General features: G+C 38.7%; 2 protein-coding genes across 3 annotated transcripts; one reads left to right on the forward strand and one right to left on the reverse strand.

The window, feature by feature from the left end:
• Positions 1-2,017: 2,017 nt before the first annotated feature.
• nanog (nanog homeobox) lies at positions 2,018-5,448 on the forward strand. The gene is made up of 4 exons (XM_052115319.1): positions 2,018-2,448; positions 4,209-4,564; positions 4,699-4,809; positions 5,017-5,448. The coding sequence occupies exons 1-4, from the start codon at positions 2,121-2,123 to the stop codon at positions 5,335-5,337; spliced, it is 1,116 nt and encodes a 371-aa protein (XP_051971279.1). The 5' UTR covers positions 2,018-2,120; the 3' UTR covers positions 5,338-5,448.
• A 1,062-nt stretch (positions 5,449-6,510) lies between these two features.
• LOC127634986 (transmembrane 9 superfamily member 1-like) lies at positions 6,511-19,659 on the reverse strand. 2 transcript variants are annotated; one of them, XM_052114771.1, is made up of 9 exons: positions 19,287-19,659; positions 18,032-18,252; positions 17,560-17,691; positions 17,091-17,213; positions 14,859-15,217; positions 13,650-13,804; positions 13,157-13,342; positions 12,108-12,381; positions 6,511-8,502 (listed from the first exon to the last, which is right to left on the reverse strand). In XM_052114771.1, the coding sequence occupies exons 2-9, from the start codon at positions 18,242-18,244 to the stop codon at positions 8,109-8,111; spliced, it is 1,836 nt and encodes a 611-aa protein (XP_051970731.1). In that variant the 5' UTR covers positions 18,245-18,252; positions 19,287-19,659; the 3' UTR covers positions 6,511-8,108. The 2 variants fall into 2 exon arrangements, with proteins under 2 accessions (XP_051970731.1, XP_051970730.1); XM_052114770.1 differs by lacking the exon at positions 19,287-19,659 and adding an exon at positions 18,445-18,584.
• Positions 19,660-19,813: the final 154 nt, after the last annotated feature.

A 19,813-nucleotide genomic window follows, 5' to 3' on the forward strand; every position in this document is an offset into this window, starting at 1 on the left:
AAGCGACAGCAGCACTAAACACATTTGAGAAATGATACAGAGACACCGTATGAATAGTACTAGTGCAACAGCGCCGACTGTACTAATGGAGGACGAAATCCACTTTATCAAGCTATCAAGCTGTACAGAAATGGATAGACTGAGCATAAACCATATGTAAAATTCTGTGCCATTCAAACAATAAAGTCAATAAACAAATCAATAAAGCTGTTTTTGTTTCTCCTTGTTTTTAAGTGGATCAAGTTGAAGCCAGGTGCTCACTAGAGATGATGAGGTGCTAACTGGTTATTTGCATTTGAATCTCCATTGGAAACAGATTCACTGCACAGATGAAAAACAACCATTATCATCATCGTCATCATTATCATCATTGAAAACCAACAACGCACAACTGAAAAATAAGCCAAAAAGTTCACACTTCTACTTCCTTTAAAGTAAATTTTCCTCATTAAAAAGTTTTACTTCTAAAGAAATTAATTGTAATTTTAAAAGATAGAGTATATATAAAATCATAAGTGTTCTCATGAGGTAAAGACTGTTTTATTCTGGAGAGGGTCCCCTTGTGGGGGCTGTCATGTTAGTATCACATGACCAGATGTATCGCTTAATTTCAGTAACTTTTATTGGATACATTCACTTAAGGATTAAATAAATCCTGACTGACTATGAAGAGTGAATTTATTTAAAATACTTTTAAACGATGCTAGTCTATGAGCCTCTGTGTTAATGCAAATTCAAGACGACATATGAAAAAAAATTACTGAGTACACTTTTAACAATATTTGTTTACCTAGTAAATAGTGATAACACTAAGATAAATCACTTAATACATACAAATAAATTAACGATAATGCTGTAATTAAACTTTATTTTAAACACCATCATGGCAAAGTACAGGCACCTGGAAAATGTAACAATTGGACATGCAAATTAAATTCAAGGAGCAACATATTTTAGTTTCATTGGTGATTTAAAAACAAGGCCAAGAGATGCAATGCTGTGACCACCTCCCCACTCTTTCACACCTCTGTCATTATCTCATATTTGCACCTCATACAGAAATATTTCCATTTTAATTCAGCAGACAGGGTGGACTAAAACACAACCATTGAGATGGTAATTCTAAGGCATACCCGCTAACGGCATTTAAACATGAGTCCAGTCAGTAAACAAATCACAAACACAACCATTTAATAGTTACATAGGTTTAGATTAAGGGCACTTTTGACTGAATTTGTCCACATAGGATTTTGTTTGACTTTTGTAAGATTGATCATGCTAATCTGAATAAATGATGGGTGACCTTTTTCCACCTCTGAAAGAAACTGTGCAAGACATATTAAGACACATTTGTTTATAGGGGTAAAAAGGATCTGTAATAATTTAGCCTATTTAAGGTTGTAAAATGTAAATAATCTTTCAATAATCTAACCCTTACTTTTTATTGTCACCAATACGAAAACATCAAATGACAATACTTTTGTACCCCCCACATCCAACTTGTCTTAAAATATGCAATAATATACAATGTTGTCTCATTAAACTGCTATGACAATTACCAGATGTTAAGCTAATATGTAGCTGATGTTGGATGTAAAAAAAAAAAAAAAAATAGTTCACTGTTTTTATATAATTAAAAGATTGAATTTTATGTTTACATTTTTCCCTTTAATGAAATTTTCATTAGCCTTATTATTTATTTGATTCTTCCATCCCATTTTTACAGCATTTTCATTTCAATACATTTTCTTTATAAAAGTACTCCTGCAAACAGTAGGTACCTGGCTCAGGTAGATGTGGAATGAGGGTGTAGTCCCATCTGCCCCAATCAGCGTCTTCCACTTTCAAAAGGTGCATTTGATTGGTCCGAGCATCTCGTTCCAGCTCCACCCAACACACACCCACTTACCTGGCTTTATAAATCAGGTTCCCCACTCACCCCTTTTAAGGTTATGTTGCGGGGGTCTGACTTTGTGAATATGAGTAGAAGAGCGTTTGCTGAAAGCCTGTTAAGAGCGTAGTGGAGTCCGTTGTGTGTTTTGTATTAGATCAGTAAGGGCTAAGATATATAAGTTTATCGACTTTCTATCCCGCGTTCACCAGACACGTCAAACGAGGGGATGGCGGATTGGAAAATGCCTGTTAATTACAATTTCAACCCATCTTATCATGCGTATGCATACGGCCAACCGAATCTGACCTGGAAAGAGGCCGCATACACTCACACCGGCGGGGTCTCAACGAGTTTCTACTCCACTCAAGCCGCACAGCAGTCGCCACCCTGGAGTCCGGAGAACACCGCTGCCAGCAATTATGGGCACTACCCGAGCCACACGCAGAACGGGCGATTGTTCCTGTCTTATAACAAGACTGAGGTCGACCCGAAGACGAAAGATGCAGAGCAGGCCGGGAGCGATACACCAAGTGATTCAGAGGCCCATACACCAGGTAAGATAATCCTCATTTAACTACACGCATACACTATTAGTGAAAATTGGACCTCGTAGAAGTGATATTGTTTGAACCAGTGGTTTGACTTTAAGAATAAGCTTTCTACAAGATGTGCTAGAACACTTGTGCAGTTGAAAGCAGACGTTTGGATACACCATAGCCAAATACATTTAAACTCAGTTTTTCACAATTCCTGACATTTAATTGTCGAAAACATTCAATGTGTTTAGTCAGTTAGGATCACTACTTTTATTTTAAGAATGTGAAATGGCAGAATAATAGTATACAGAGAATTATTTATTTCAGCTTTTATTTCTTTCATCACATTCCCAGTTGGTCAGAAGATTACATGTATTTTGTTAGTATTTGGTAGCATTGCCTTAAAATTGTAACTTGGGTCAAAAGGTTTGGTAGCCTTTCACAAGCTTCTCACAATAAGTTGCTGGAATAAGTTTGGCCCATTCCTCCAGACAGAACTGGTGTAAGGTTTGAAGGCCTCCTTGCTCTCACACTCTTTTCAGCTTTAGTTCAGGTCTTTATGATGGCCACTCCAGTACATTGCGTTTGTCCTTAAGCCATTTTGCCAACATGGATGTATGCTTGGGGTCATTGTCCATTTAGAAGACCCATTTCTGACCGAGCTTTAACTTCATGGCTGATGTCTTGTGTTGCTTCAATATATCAACATTTTCCTTCCTCATGATGCCATATATTTTGTGAAGTGCACCAGTTCCTCCTGCAGCAAAGCACCCCCACAACATTATGCTGCCACCCCCATTCTCTAAAATTTTATTGGCTACCAATTGTTCCATTGGGGAACTGGAAGTGTCATGGAAATTTGCTGGTTGAACATTGTGGGAACCTTAAAGTCCCCATGAATTCAAAATTGACCATTCTTACTTTGTTTGCCTAAATTGATCGTTTTGTGGTGAACAATTCATCCATGCAAGTCAATCCACACAAAAAAAAAATTTGGCTTCCTAATCTTTAATCAAAATCTGAAAATTCCCCGCCCCTCTGCATTGGAGGACCTTGCCTGATGACGTAGGTTTGACGGTTTAGGTGTCTCCTTAACATCCAGTAACCACGCCCTCCAACTGACAGTAGACAGGCTGCCTGTGTGTTTGCGAGCATTGACAGCGTGTGAAAGGAGAGATGGCGAGGAGGTGCATTTTTGGTTGTGACACTCACGGAACACTTTTTACCATTCGAACCCTCCGCATGTAACGGCTCAAACATGTAAGGTCTGATTCCCCCGTGATCGAAATTATCCTCCGTGTGTTCCTGTTCTTCTTCATCTTCCTCCTCCTGCTGCAGGAAGGGGACTGCTGGCGGTGTTTCAGGCGGCGAGTAATCCTCAACAACCGATTGTAAACTTGCGTTAAGATCTGCCTCCATTTCTGAATGAAACACCTACTTTTTTAGATCCAATCAGGTGCTAGTTGGAAAAAAAAGCCACGCCCACTATTTTGCCTCATTTAGTATTCCGTTTCTCTCAGAAATACGTCACAACAATGGAGAAAAGTCGTTTGCAACTTCCGGTTCACGGGGACTTTAACTAAAATTTAGAAGGTATAACCAGATTGGAAAAAGCTATTGGGACACTTGAGTTTTGATCTATTCCTGATATAAGTAGAAATGTAGTATTTTCTAGGCACTGTAAAAGTTGCTGAGGTACGGAGTTGCTAAACTTACCAAATGTGGAATAGGAGTTTTGCTTGTTTCCTCACCAGTGCTTCTGTTGTGATTTTATTTAGATTCTTGGAGTTCTGGGAGCAGTCGAGAAGGGGCCACTCTGACCAACCTGAATCTCCCTTCCTGGAGGGATCAGGACTACGAAACCGACAGCGGCAGTCCTGATGGGACAGAACTTGTCTCAAACTCTCAGTCTGTGGTGGGAGAGGAGCCAGCAAGTTTGAATCTGGGTATGGATGGTTTGCCTCAAGTGTCTGTGAGTACATCTTCAACGCAACCAGTCCAACCCCGCAAGACCCGCACTGCCTTTTCTGAGGTGCAAATGAATGCTCTTGTACACCGGTTCAATGTCCAGAGATACCTGACACCTGCAGAGATGAAGAATCTTGCTGGATTGACAGGACTAACATACAAGCAGGTAGGCAAAAATGAATCCCTAGAAATCTTAAGGGTTAAACACAAAAAAATTTTAGGCGTTTTATGAGTTTTAATCCATGTCTGTTTGCTTTTAAACCACCTGTATGCTAGTATCATAATTTGTTTCCTTCAAAGGTGAAAACTTGGTTCCAGAACCGCAGGATGAAACTCAAGAGGCACCAAAGAGATGGCAGTTGGATGGCCGAGAGATATGGAATGTCCAACACACCAGCTCCTCGCTCTCCGGTAAGCACGGGATCATTTATTTTGATCTCTTATGGTTCATAATAGATTATGGTTGGTACCTGTGTGGACGCAGAGCATAATTACCACCTACAGAGGAGGCATTTCAGTAGTTTAATGTCTTGGAAGGCACAATGATACAATAGACCCACAGTGAACTTTAACTTGCCTGGTATGTCATTTGGCACATTTTCACACATCTTTCTCTAGTTTCAGAGTGATGCCTCCCTACCAAACCAAGACCAATACAGTAACCCTCAGTTGAGAGAAGCCATTTTTAAGAGTCCTCCTCCAAAAACGCCCTTCTACCCCAGCTACCCACAGCCACGCTCCCCTTCCCAGGCCACCACGAGACCCCCGGGAAACTGGCCTCTGCCCCCAGCTGTGATGCACTACGAGTTCCCCAACCCTACTAGCTACATGCAGGCCCATGTCAACACCAGCATCAATGACGGCGGCAATGCAGTGAACAAAGAAAGTCGTTCTACTCCAATGCCTGCTGCCCCTAGCACCACCCACTGGTCAACATAAGGAATGACTTTGCTGTGTGGTTCTGGCTGCTTGTGTATATTTTTTTTTCCTTTTTTTTTTCTTCAGCCACACAGCATATGTTAACCATAATTGTAAATAAATTTTTTTTTTTTTTTTAGCAAACTGTTGGCCAATAGATTTTTTTTTTTAGGCAATGATGTCACAAGTTGGTACATGTTGGCCAAGTGAGATGTTTCAATTTCCTTATTTTATCACCGTGTAAGGTTTGCCTTTTTAATCCCAGCGTGTTTTATACCGGAGATCTATTTTTATAACTTCAATGTACCTTTCAGAGTATTTAATATCTAGCTCTCTTGTTCTTCCAGGTGCTTTTAACTTTTTGATTCGCCAAGACAAGTTGGTTTTGTCAATTGAGTTCCATGAATTTGTATGCAAGGCACTGGTCTACATCTGATGTGTACTTGATAAGGTTATCTGTACTGCACTGTAGTGTTTTGTTCGGTTTCATTCCCTATTTTCACTGCTCAATGTATGCGATCAATGCTACATTGTGTATTTGCTTGTATGTAGGAGTCTTCACTTGGCTGTACATGGTCCGTCCTAATGAAACAACAATTTCCAAGTTGTTATTGCCACTCAAGTACTCTTGCCCACACAAACTAGTCTTTGAGACCTGGTGTTGTGAAATAAATGTCTTATCAGTTTCTAAATTTATGCCTGATTTTGTGTAAATTTATGTGATTTTTCGACATAATGCTTTTGATTTGGTTTTGTTTGGGATTTATTGCAATAAATTTAACTAGAATTTTAAACCGGTTAATTCTTGGCAAGATTTGAAAGGCTGCATTATCTACAATAGTAGCCTAAACCGCTATTCAGCTTTTTCTTTCATGAATGGCATAGGTGATGGGAGACAAGGTCATTTTAAAAGTAGAATACCTGTATGTGACCCATTTTAATTAAATACCAAGTGACCGTAGACATTCAGCAAATTATTGTCTGGTACTCTTACACATAGTAATCTCTTTGACTATTGTTAATTTTGCTGAATGTAGGTCATCTGGAACGTGTATGGATTCAATGAATTTGCACACTGTAGGTACAGCATATACTCTTAGTAAGAGTAATATGATGTCCTGAACCGAACCAAACCGTTTAAAGTATAGTTCTCCCAAAAATCACACCCCTGTTCTTACAAACCTGTATGACTTCTTTTATTTTATTTCTCAAAATATTTTAGGCAGAATGTTGGGGACTGACTGCCTCAATCACCATTCACTTTCAGTGTATCTTTTCCTTACTATGAAAGTCTCTGGTGTTGGTGTTGGCAGAGAGACATATGGGTTTGGAACTACAGGTTGATTTAAATGACAATTTGCCCTTTAAGTATATGAGAATATGGGCCAAAAAGCATTGTGTGCGTGACCATGAATTTTCAATCTGTTTGCCATTTTAGGTTTCACACATTGATAATATAAACCCAACCGTTGTTTCTTTTCAACAACATTTATTTTACTGTAACAAAATAACTATTGAAAACTAATATTTACAATTTAACAGATCACCGTTAAAAAGAGACTTAAGAGCATTGTATTGCTTCTGAAAACAAATTCTCACTTCTCACTCAAAATTGTCCTTCAATATGCTCTTATGGTCAAACATGTGTACATTGCACACAATCTGACATCTCTTTACCGCAAATATATGTCCCTTCCATAATCCGACATCAACATATATTCATCTTCAGTAAATTTGCCTGCAGTATAAGTGCTTTTGTGTCAATGATCTGGTGAACAAGACTACTTATAAAGGCCTCTGATTCCTGCCCTTTCACCACAATTAGAGGTCGACCAATAGTGGATTTTGCCCATAATGTTAACTTAAGGTGGTGGGAAAGGCAGATAACCTATTAATTGGCTGATAGTTATTAAAATCGATTTATATAATGTCAAAAAAAAATCTTACTATGGCAGGTACGGAATTTGGTGCATAACACGGGACTTCCGAGTATAAACAAACCCGAAACACACCGGGGACTCTTATTTTGAAATGATGAAAAAAATATATAGATTTTAGCCGATAACAATAGTTCCAAAAAAACGATATATCGTCTACCTCTACCCCCAGTATTTGAATTTTACATGTAATCATTTTTGGATTCACAATATTTTCTTGAACATAATCTAAGATCCAAGTCTTTTTTGGCTTGGATATATTGTAGGCAACATTTAAAGGATCCAAAATTTTCCGGCTCAGCAAAACCTCAAATACTATGGTATTTTATCTGGCAACTATGTATCTGTGTGCATTTTAAGTATTAGGTCACCCTATGAAAATCAAATATTAAATGTAGTCGTTTGTCAGTCACTTTTGTCTGCTCCCTATTAAAGGGATAGTGAACTCAACTATGAAAATGCTGTCAATATTTACTCACCCTCATGTCATTTTAAACCTGTATAACTATCTAGTGTAACATACAAAGGTAGTTTTCAGCAGAATTCCAAGCCACTGTTACTCATCCATTTTTATTGTACTGTATGAAGACATTGGAAATTCTGGTAAGTGTCTTCTTTTGAGTTCTATGCAAGAAAGCAAGCCATATGGGTTGTAACAACATAAGGTTGAGTAAATTATGACAGAATTATCATTTTGGATGAACTCGCCCTTTAAATTGGCATCAGAAACAGTTTGATAGTTTAATATAAGTCATCACAAAACCTGCACACACAGGGCTCCGTTAGTACTTGGTCCATGAGTCTCTTGATCTTTCCCATTTGGGGCAGTCGAGAGGAAGTGACAGCTTCCACCCATTAGTCCATCTTAAGGCTACGGTAGATATAACAGATAAAAGCCAGAGAAGCCCAGAAGGAGACCGTTCCCAACATGAGTGAGAAAACAAATGCAGTAAGCAAGGAATATCCAAAGAATTCAACGCTCTGTACAAGGCCACTCATGCTAGAGCGATTGTGGTAGTAGAAGAGAGAGTAAACCATTATAAAGATGCCGGTGGAGCCGGTGCTCAGAACACTTCGCCACCACCAGCGATAGTCCTCGCCTGAGAGCAGGAAGTAGGTGAGGGCCACAGAGATGCAGGCGCCCACGGAGAGCAGGATGGCAAAGACACACAGCAGGATGCCATAGAGAGTGTAGTGCTCACGACCCCACACGGTGGCAAAGATGTAGTAAAGTTCTACTGAGATGGCACTGCAAAGACGAGATGAGAAGTTTAGATGGGCATGGAGATAAGAGTGATAATATAATTCTAGACAATGCTCACACCCACTACTGCTGCCAATCATTTGCATTATTCTAGACTTTGTATAATATCATGTTTCCCACAATGGGCCTTATTCATGAAACATGAGCAGAGCAAATACCTGTGTACATCGTACAAAAAACTATTCTTAAATGAATCATCACATTCAATTCAGAGAGACAATCTACATACAAATAAATATGAATGACTTACATGGAAATTTGTTCTGCTTGTGTTTCATGAAGAATGCCCATTAAATGCGTTTACACGCACAAGTTAACAAAATTATGCTTCACAAGCCAACAGCATGTAAGTTTATGAATGAATATTACATTTATAAAGAGCTTTTCTGACACTACACTCAAAGTGAACAGGGGACTCTCCTCAACCACCACCAGTGAGCAGCATCCACCTGGACAATGCAATAGCAGCAATAGTGTGCCAGTACCTTCACCACAGACACACACACACACACACACACACACACACACACACACACACACACACACACACACACACACACACACACACACACACACACACACACACACACACACATGTTGTGTTTCCATGTTTTATGGGGACTTTCCATAGACATAATGGTTTTTATACTGTACAAACTTTATATTCTATCCCCTAAACCTAACCCTACCCCTAAACCTAACCCTCACAGAAAACATTCTGCATTTTTACATTTTCAAAAAACATAATTTAGTATGATTTATAAGCTGTTTTCCTCATGGGGACCGACAAAATGTCCCCACAAGGTCAAAAATTTCGGGTTTTACTATACTTATGGGGACATTTGGTCCCCACAAAGTGATAAATACACGCTCACACACACACACACACACACACACACACACACACACACACACACACACACACACACACACACACACGCCGAGGAGAGAGTGACAGTCATTTCATGCATGGGGATTATTAAAGGCCATGGTTGATAAAGGCCAATGTGGGGATTATAAACCGTCGATGGAATCGATTACAACCTGTGGAATAGAATCTTGATTCCTAACGCCTCTGAATCAAGGAATCGATTCTTTTAGAATCGAATTCCAGCCCTAGTCAGGAGCTGAGTCGCAAAATACTACAGAAAAAGTAAAGTTTGTCAGTCAAAGAGCAAACGCACTATACTAAAGCATTGTTTATTATGTTTTAAAACAGTCTGTATATCTCCTAAAACGCAGATGTTTAGCCTACATTAACTGCTCTAGTCTATCATAATAGACTATAGACCATAATAGACTTCATTTTTCCAATCATAAATACTGTTGCAATATTTATTGAAAATAAGTATGCAATCTTAAGCATGCAATTGAAATGGCAGAAGAGATCCTCAACCTTCCACCATTACCATAAAAAAACACAGCCCTGTAGCTTCTGAAATTTCTTCACCAGAAGCAACTGCAGGAGATATTTCCAAACCTCTGGATTGCTCTCAGAATTGCAGTTACACTGCCAGTAACCGTAGCAGCTGCCGAGAAAAGTTTCTCAAAACTGAAGCTTGTAAAAAATTACCTGCGCTCCACAATGACTCAGGAACGGCTTAGTGGACTTGCTTTAATCAGTATTAACAGAGAACTCGCACAGCAGATTTCTTATGAAGTAGTTATTGATGAGTTTGCTTAAAAAAAAAGCAGAAGAGTGCCTCTGTAGGTGGCCATGGAATAAGAATAATAAGTGCTGGTCCAGATGACTTTTCACATGATTTTTTTTTTGTTTACCTTAATTAAAGTTACATTAATATGCACATTTAAGTAAAAATATAAAAATACTTATAACAGGTTTTGTATAAATAAAATGGTTAGGAATCATATTTGTTTTCAAGTCTTTTTTATTAAATTATGTTTTATTAAAGTTCGGAGGAGCACATTCAGATAATCAACGAGATAAGAGGTATATATACTGCAGACTTACCTCTGTTCATTGACAGTTTATCAGCATCCCTCCACCGCCCCCATCTCCTCACTTTGATTTTTAATAATCTCTTATTGGATGTAAACAACACAATCCAAAATACAATGCAATCCAATGTAATACTGTGTAAATCTGGCCAAAATTCAGAGCCTGGAGCCCTCCCCTGGACAGCATGCCAAATACGCATAATCTTTACTCTATTTAATTTGATGTAAGTGTGAACTCGTGAATTCTGAAAGGGAGGAGGGCATGGCGGGGGGCCTCCAACATACATTTTGCCTAGGGCCTCCAAATGTCTAGAATCGTCCCTGAGCATCCACATCACTTTGCTAGAGCATTAGGACCCACACAGTCCAAAGTGTGAGCACCCCCTGCTGACCTCTCTAACACCATTTCAAGCAGCAACCATTGTTTACCAAGGAGGTCTCCCATCCAGGTACTGACCAGTCTCAATCCTGCTTAGCTTCAGTGGGTGACAAGTCTTGAGCATGTGATAGGTGATAGTGAAGGGTGATATTGCTGCTTGCAACATGAAAACACCTTAAAACTTTTAAAGCAAAAAACACATTTACCAGCACTCTGGAAGCTTATCAAATGTGCATATGACTGTTTACATTTTGATGTCAAGAGTTGAAAGTAGCTGTATTACAGGAATAGGTCACCCAAAAATGTAAATTCTCTCATCAGTTACTCACCCTCATGCCATCCCAGATGTGTATGACTTTCTTTCTTCTGTTGAACACAAAGACTGATTTTTAGAAGAATATTTCAGCTCTGTCAGTCCATTCAATGTAAGTCAACAGGGTCCAAAACTTTGAAGCTCAAACAAACACAAAGGCAGCATAAAAGTAATCCATAAGACTCCAGTGGTTAAATCCATGTGTTCAGAAGTGATAGGTGTGGGTGAGAAACAGATAATTTTTTTTTAAATAAAAAAAGGACTTTTAAGTTTTAAGTTTTTAGTTCATTTAAAAATGTTATTCTTTTTCTCACCCACACCTATCATATCGCATCAGAAGCTAAGGATTTAACCACTGGAGTCATATGGATTACTTCTATACTTCCTTTACGGGCTTTAGGAGCTTCGAAGTATTGGACCCTGTTGACTTGCATTAAACGGACCTTCAGAGCTAAGATATTCTTGTAAAAATCTTAATTTGTGTTCTTCTGAATAAAGAAAGTCATACACATCTGGGATGGCTTGAGAGTGAGCGAATGATGAGAGAATTGTAATTTTCAGGTGAACTGTTCCTTTAAATCTAGCTGAGAGTAACACATATTCAACAGCACACATGTATTGATAGAAGAAGCATGATCAAATTAGCAAACATTTATTAAAATAGCAATTTGTAAATATAAAAAAAATATTTTATATATACAAACATGCAAAAGGTGGGAGATGTGTAAAATTTTGTGAATGACAGAATTTGTTTTACTTTTGTTGGAAATTTGCTTAGCCTTCTGAGTAATTCCCGCTGCCTTTTATTCAGGCCTAAATAAGAATAATTCTGACTTCTTGAATACAACACCAGAGGAGCCAATTTATTTTTCAGCAGAGGGAAGTTTAAGATCCCACAAACTGTCTCAAAATGAATCTTTCACTAAATTAATTGTTCACCTGAACGGCAGGAACCCTCCGATGGCCATGTGCACGGCCGTGTGTTTGTACCAGGGCTGCTTGGGGATCTGGCGGGGTATGTTGCGCGTGCGACACGGGGCCTGGAAGGTGCCTACTCTGTTCTTTCCGACGATTCCACCTATGACGGTGAGGGGGAAGCCCACCAGCACCCAGGCACCTAGCAACAGAAGCACCGTGGTGGCAGGCAGGGCTTGAGTTGATCCGCTCCACCAATGAACAGAGTTCACCACACTCCAAGTGAAAAGGAGAGGAGCTAAAAGAGTGAAGGAAGAGAAATGTCAGTTAATCATATCGGTTTAAATACTTTGTAATCATAACTATGACAGGGGCTTTATCTGGAATGGAATAGAAGTGTACTGCATAGTATATGCTGCATATATACAGTCTACCATTTTCAAAATATAGTATGTGAAGCAGTATGCAGTAAGCAACTATAAACATTTCAAACAATAGAATGTTACAATGTTGCCACATGACTTATGTTTAAGTCAGTGAGTGCCATCCATTCTGGAAATAAATAATTTTGCATTTTTAATCAATTTTAGTGTAAACATGTCTTTTAAGGAATATTCCGGGTTCAATACAAGTTAGGCTCAATCGGCAGCATTTGTGGCATAATATTTATTACCACGTTACGTTTTTATTCTTTAAAGTAAGTAAAAATCTGGTGAATGTGGCCAATCCATAAACATAAAAATACTCATGGTTTCAGAAGTATAGACACAAGATGTAAACACTATGCATGTTAACATGATTTTAACTTGTATTGAAACCGGAATATTCCTTTAAATTCTGTCAGTCCGATCAAGAAGGAAATGTTAAAAAGTATGGTTGATATTGCTTCCATGTCATAGGTCAGACTGGAAAGTAGCAGATGCAGTAGGTCGGACAAGTATTTTGTGCATACAGATAAGTCACATCCTATACACACTACTTATTCAGTGTAGGCAATTCTGAAAATATGCATGGAATATACACTCACTATATGTACAGATATACTTTCCCAATAGAAGTCTGTAGTTTCTCACCAGAGAATAGCACAGAAGTAAGGATAATGTTCCAGACCCAGCGCTGGCCCTGAATCTGTGTGTAGAAGCTACAGGAACAGTAACCTGACACACAGCTGGTCAGAGCGTACAATACAATTGCTGCCGAGTTTATAGCACCATGACGATGGACATTAAACATTCCCAGAAGTGCCATGATGATGATTCCTGATGCAACAAGAAAAGATCCAATGGACCATGGGTTAAGAGTAATCTGAAGACCAAATTCTTACTATTGGCAACTCTATACTTCAACCCTGTTCACAGCTACTTCTCTTTCTCTTTTCAATTTCATTTTGGCATGATCGTTTTACTCGCAATATTGACAAATCAACAACAAATACAAAAAACAAACCAAAAAGAAAACTAAACAAAACGAAAAGAAAACAGAAACCTAAAACAAAACAAAACACTCCTGTGCTTTGTTCTTTTGAATTTTCAAAAAATGCAGTGTCTTTAATGCAGATTTTCGCACCTGTGGCCAGAGTCAAAAACTGTGCACCGACCCCTAATATCGCACACAGCAGGCTCTTATATGGTGGGAAGCGAAATACATCTGTGTGGATGATTTTCCAGCCATAATCCCCCTGATCTAGGTCATCACAGCCCACATCCTCCTCCACATTATACCTGCAGGAACAGACAGTGGCAGCATTCAGTCAGTTCACCTTTCATTCTCTTCATGATCTCGGTGAAACAGATTCCTCCCCATTCCCAATGTGAATGTGTGGTCAAATACCATCGGTTTCATTGCCTTCACCTGAAATACTATGAGAGCCTTGCATGAAATATAAAATCAACAGAGAACAAAGGGCAAACGTTATACACAAGCATCATAAATCATTTATCTACGTTCGTCATTTAAAAATTCCACCTTTAATTGATTCTCTCCAAGTCATTATACAGAGACAACTATAAGAAAGCAGGGCTCAACGCTAAGAATTTTTTATACTGGCTTGGTTGGGCCAGTGCTTCAGGTTGTTTCACTGGCCAAAATTTTCCCGCCTCCACACGCGCCAAGTCTTCCCGGTAACTTGCTCAACAAGCCACGTGATAAGATGCGCAAACTGAGTGTCTCAGACGTGGAGGCAACTGAGATTCGTCCTCCGCCACCCGGATTGAGGTGAGTCACTACGCCACCACGAGGACTGGAGTGTATTGGGAATTGGCCATTCCAAATTGGGGAGAAACATTTTTAAAATTGATTGTCCCCCAAAATTGAATCACATTTATAATTTGCAAGATATGATTTATGCCTTATGTAATGCCATATATGCGCTATACAGATTGTTTTCGGTCACCCGTTTAGTCATGCAACTTTTGCCTATGTGTAGTGTTTTCACAAGAAGAATCAAAGATTTAGTCACTGAGTTAAAGATTTGATTACTGGCTGAGAGAACAGAATTGCTACTAAATCTCACACTGGTCCCGGGCCATCGGGCAGTCCTTATTGTCGAGCTCTGATTTGTAGGTTGATTCCCTCAAAAAGTGTAACACTATTGTGCTTTTGAAACATTGCTCTGTTTTATAAGCATCCCAACCAGCTTGACAAACATACAGTACATTACAATTATATGAATTATTAGTTAATTAATTGCAATTATTTAATCATCCAACGCATTTCTTTAAAATTGCCATACAAGTGAGCAACCACCAAAGAATGTCACTTCTGAATGCTCCTCACCTGGCAAAATCATTCTTCAGCACCCTCATGAGAATGATGATGACGAATCCCAGCAGAAGCACCACCAGCACCAGGGAGTTAATTATGGACAGCCAATGGATCTCCAGAGTCTTAGGAAAAAAGGAATAGTCTCTAAGGCGAACTGCCCGCCGTGAGTGGGGCAACGAGGTCTCAAACCAGTGCACGCTGTAGGTGTGGGTGACAGATAGGTCACCACTGCCGCCACCAGCACCATGGCCTGCCCCTACACCACCTTCCTCTAATGGCACTGGTTTCACATCCTTCACAGACACGTTGGCAAAGATTACAGAGTCACCGTTGTACTCTATGTTAAAGTCCAAGTGGGTCCACAACCCCACCTGAAGTGCAAACAGTTTAAGTGAAGATAATTGTGACTCAACATTTTAAGACACATTGTCAAATACAACGAATCAGTCAAACAGTATAAAGCAACACGCATTCATGTTAAACTACAAAAGGCCAGGACTAAGGAGCTACACAGTGGCCCCAAAAAGTACTCACCCTCATGCCATCCCAGATGTATACGACTTACTTTCTTTGCAGAACACAAATTAAGATTTTTAGAAGAATTTTTCAGCTCTGTAGGTCCATACAATGCAACTGGAAGGTTCAAAAATCACATAAATCAGCATAAAAGTAATCCATAAGTCTGCAGTGCTTAAATCCATGTCTTCAGAAGCGATATGATAGGTATGGTTGAGAAAGATCAATATTTAAGTCCTTTATTTACTCTAAATCTCAACCTTTGACTAGCCCCAACCAGTCGGTGGCGATATGCATGAAGAAAGCAAATCGCCCCCCCCAAAAAAAGAAGAATGTGGAATTGAAAGCGGACCGAAGCTGTGACTTGTTTCGAAGGCTGTGTCCTTCAGAGGTCGCATTTGTCCATCGCACGTGTCATCGAGGCTGTGTCGTTTCAGAAAAGCGAGTAGGACACTTTGAATGTGACCTTCTTTCACGGAATTCGGAGAAGGCATAAGGTGTATTCTTCGTGGGCACTCACAACCCACAATTCTTTGCTTCAACAGAAATTAACATAATTTTTCCTAAAAAACAAAAAGTAAATATGATGTTCAAATGCAAGTAATGTTAATTCCCAAGTAGATGGGTGCAACGTATATAATATGTATAATTATATTAATATATAATTAAAAGAAAATATTAACTAAAGGTATACCTGCTAAATCTATTTTTTTTTCTCTACATCATTATAACTCTCCAAATATTTTCCTCATACATTCCCTTCCAAGGGACTTTGTTCCCTTCTCACTCAAAGCACTTGTGCTTGTTAAAGAGTGGCGTGCTGTCATAGAAACCATGTTACATTACGTTCCGTTTCCTTTTGTTCCACGAAGGCTGTCTCATATAAACGAGGCTTGATTTAAGGAGGACGCTCAGTATACCGCTGCCTACAAAGCACGCATTCTAGCTAGCATTCAGCCTTCGAAATGAGAAAAAATAAAGGATTAAATATTGATCTGTTTCTCACCCACACACCTATTATGTCGCTTCAGAATAAATGGATTTAACCACTGGAGTTTTATGAATTACTTATATAGCTGAAATATTCTTCTAAAAACCTTTTTTAGATGTCATACACATATGGGATGGCATGAGGGCCAGTAACTGATGAGATATTTTTTTATTTTTTTTTTATCCCTATCCTTTTAATACACACTAAAGAATGTTTGAATGTTAATATTCACGGATTAGATAACAACATTTAAAACCAAGTAGCATCTAAGCTCTTTTTGCAATGACTTTTAACCAACTGTTACTAGTGTTGATTTTAGTGGATGTCTGAATTAATTTCCCCTCAAGTTCTCCATGCAGAGTATCCAAAGGTGTAGTAGTTCATCACATTAACTCTGGGCCTGTTCCACTAATGTTTAACAACCAGAAAGTGTTTAAATACTTGGTCTTCATTTTGAACAGATTAGCAATCATTTTAAAATTTAAAACCCAGCTAAAACAATTTTTGTTTTGATTGAAAAGTGTGCTTGTGCTCTGTTTCTTTTATATACATGCCAATGACATTAATTCATTTTGAAGTGTGGCTTAAGCATCCAAATACTTTTTGGGGCCACTATATATAGGTTATAAATATTTATTTAAGAGATAAGATATAATTAAATTTGAAATAATCTCAAAGGTGCAAAAACAAAAAGGGGTTTGTGTAAATTTGTGTGTGACAGAAGCATAGAAAAAGACCTTGTGACTATGAGGCAGGAATCCACTCTCTTCCATGTATCCCACAAAACCCCAGATGGGAATGTCATCTAGGACAAACTCAAAGTAATACAGCTCCTCAATCGCCTCTCGTAACTGGTCCACCTGTAATTTCACAGATAAATAGAAGACCTCTGAAGTAATTCCATTTCCCCTGCGATGCCATTCAACTAATCCTGCTACTGAAGATCAGCCTTCCTGTAGTTTACTTGTAACACTGCTGGATCACACCCGTCACTGTCATTTTCAAGTCAAAACCTCGACTAGCTGGTTCAGATATGTTTGATTAGAGTTGGAACTGAACTTCACAGGATGGATTATCATCCATCATGACAAATAATTCACAGGCTCAAACAAACTGTACAGCAAAACATCTTTCAGGCCCTAAGCAAGTTTACAATTTATTTCCCAATTGTATACCTTGAATATGATAGCACTAGTGAAACAATACCTCTTTCTCAGAGAGAGTGAGCTTGCACAGTGTCTGTCGCTCAGTGTTTTCCCCGAAGCGGATGTTATAAAGAGATTCCGCCATACGATCTCCATCCAACACCTCTCCCAGACTCAAGGGTTTATGACGGACCTGCAAACACATCAAAACTCAGGCCATAAACTCAGAACAGATAAGAACATATGTCAAAATACCACCGACATACAACTGAAACCTTAGAGGGATAGTTCACCCAAAACTGAAAATACTCTCATGTTGTTTCAAACCCATACGATTTTCTTTCTTGCATTGAACACAAAAGATTGCTAAGATTTTCTTTCTAACATCTTTGTTCGTCAGAAGACAGAATGTCATATGAGTTTGAAACATCATCATGCTGGGTAAACAATGGCAGAATTTTCATTTTTGTTTAAACCATCCCTTTAATAAAACACATCATTCATAGTATTTTAATCTTGTAATGCACACTCACCTCTTTAGGTCTACATACTGGCAGGGTGTAATAGTGATAGGTTTCCTGGGGGTTGTGATATGGACCAACTTTATTAACATAAAGGATCACTGGATCTCCCTGCTTGTAACTGACTGCCCAGCCAAAGCGAGGCAGCAGGCACAGAACCAGCACACAGAGACTCATGGATCGACCAGCAACTCGCGGGCCTGAACATTCCAGTCTCGTTGTCATGACAACACCTGTATGACAGCAAATCAAAATAGTTAAAGGGGAACTTAAAGGGTTAGTTCAAACACAAATTTTTATTCTCTTATCTCTTATTCACGAATGTGAAAGTGAAACTAAACAGGCACCACATGTGACTTTCAGATTTAAAAGTGAAAGTGGAGATTTAGAGTAAAAAAAGGATTAAATATTGAATTGTTTCTCACCCACACTTATCATATTGCTTCTGAAGATGTGGATTTAACCACTGGAGTCATATGGATTACTTGTATGTTTCCTTTATGTGTTTTTTGGAGTTACAAAGATCTGATCACCATTGTGAGGAACTACAGTGATGAGATATTCTTCTAAAAATCTTCATTTGTGTTCTTCTGAAGAAAGAAAGTCATGCACATCTGGGATGGCATGAGGGTGAGTAAATGATGAGAGAATTTTCATTTTGGGTGAACTATCCCTTCTGTCTGTGTATTGCATTTGTCAACAACTGTGTAAACAACTTTAACATTCACGTAATTATTATTAATGTCTTGGGTAGTTTCATTTTGATAAGTTGGCCTGTCTTGCGTTTGACATGTACACTCAATTTAAACCTATTTTAAACAGCTTTTTGCTAATTGCTAACCATTTAAATCTAGTGAAGGTATAATGGTGTAAAAGAAAACTGAAATAAGCAAAAACACATTTTTACTCAAATCTGTTTTGAATTACTCGCATTCACAATGCACGGCTTTAATACAGAAACAATACAATGACATATTTATTGTAACTGGATCATGATATCGATATGTAAATTAATTAACTATAATGCAAAGCTATGCGACAAAATTACTGGAACCGATTCAGATCTTTTGGACAGTCCAAATCTCCTGACTACACAAATGTTCCCTCTGTCCACCACTAGATTCATTCAGATCAGTTTAGACAGGGTCAATAGACTGATCCCTCGTTCATCGGTTCGGGAATGGTTCATCGCAAACACAAACAAAACAAAACAAAACGAGGTACTGTCTTGCTTTGAATACTTATGCATCAGAGAAATGCACCAAACCTGTTTCATGTGCTTTCCTCGGATTCCTCAGAATCGCTGCTTTCTTTTCAAAATCCAGTCAACAACACGCGCGTGTGTGTGTAGTATCATATCTGGACATTGCTGGGAAGGATGCGCAGGGAGAATCCGATCTTTGCTTTTTAATCGAAGAAATTGCCTAAAGGTTGCGAGCAGCACTACAGACGAATCCACGTCACCTTAAAAATTTAAATTTCTTCATTTACAATTTTCCGGGGTGGGCGGGGCTACAACATAACATCTGCGCCTGCTTCAGCTTTCCCCTTCTATATGTAATGCACATCTTTAAGTTCAGGTTCAATCATATCAAATATTTCGCATCCGTTCGAACACCTAGAAAACAGCCCCAGCACAATCTGTCATTCACTCGCTTTCACTGATGTCTCTCCAGCCTTAACTAATCGCTTCTAATCGATCGATTTGAGAATAACACAAAAAGCCTTTTTATTTTCTTATAATGGCTCAATGGCCTAAACTATTTTAAAATATTTTAGAACTGAACCATAAAA

This window comes from Xyrauchen texanus, chromosome 42, assembly GCF_025860055.1.
Source record: "Xyrauchen texanus isolate HMW12.3.18 chromosome 42, RBS_HiC_50CHRs, whole genome shotgun sequence".
NCBI lineage: Eukaryota > Metazoa > Chordata > Actinopteri > Cypriniformes > Catostomidae > Xyrauchen > Xyrauchen texanus.

What these genes read in the sequence shown, in the direction of transcription:
- nanog (XM_052115319.1), top strand. Translation starts at nt 2,121, where the DNA reads ATGGCGGATTGGAAAATGCCTGTTAATTACAATTTCAACCCATCTTAT. An exon ending in TTCAGAGGCCCATACACCAG is followed by an intron (nt 2,449 to 4,208) that starts GTAAGATAATCC and finishes GATTTTATTTAG; the next exon opens with ATTCTTGGAGTTCTGGGAGC. An exon ending in CAGGACTAACATACAAGCAG is followed by an intron (nt 4,565 to 4,698) that starts GTAGGCAAAAAT and finishes TTTCCTTCAAAG; the next exon opens with GTGAAAACTTGGTTCCAGAA.
- LOC127634986 (XM_052114770.1), bottom strand. An exon ending in GTTTTTGACTCTGGCCACAG is followed by an intron (nt 13,343 to 13,649) that starts GTGCGAAAATCT and finishes TTGTTGCATCAG; the next exon opens with GAATCATCATCATGGCACTT. An exon ending in GGAGGGTTCCTGCCGTTCAG is followed by an intron (nt 8,503 to 12,107) that starts GTGAACAATTAA and finishes TCGTCTTTGCAG; the next exon opens with TGCCATCTCAGTAGAACTTT.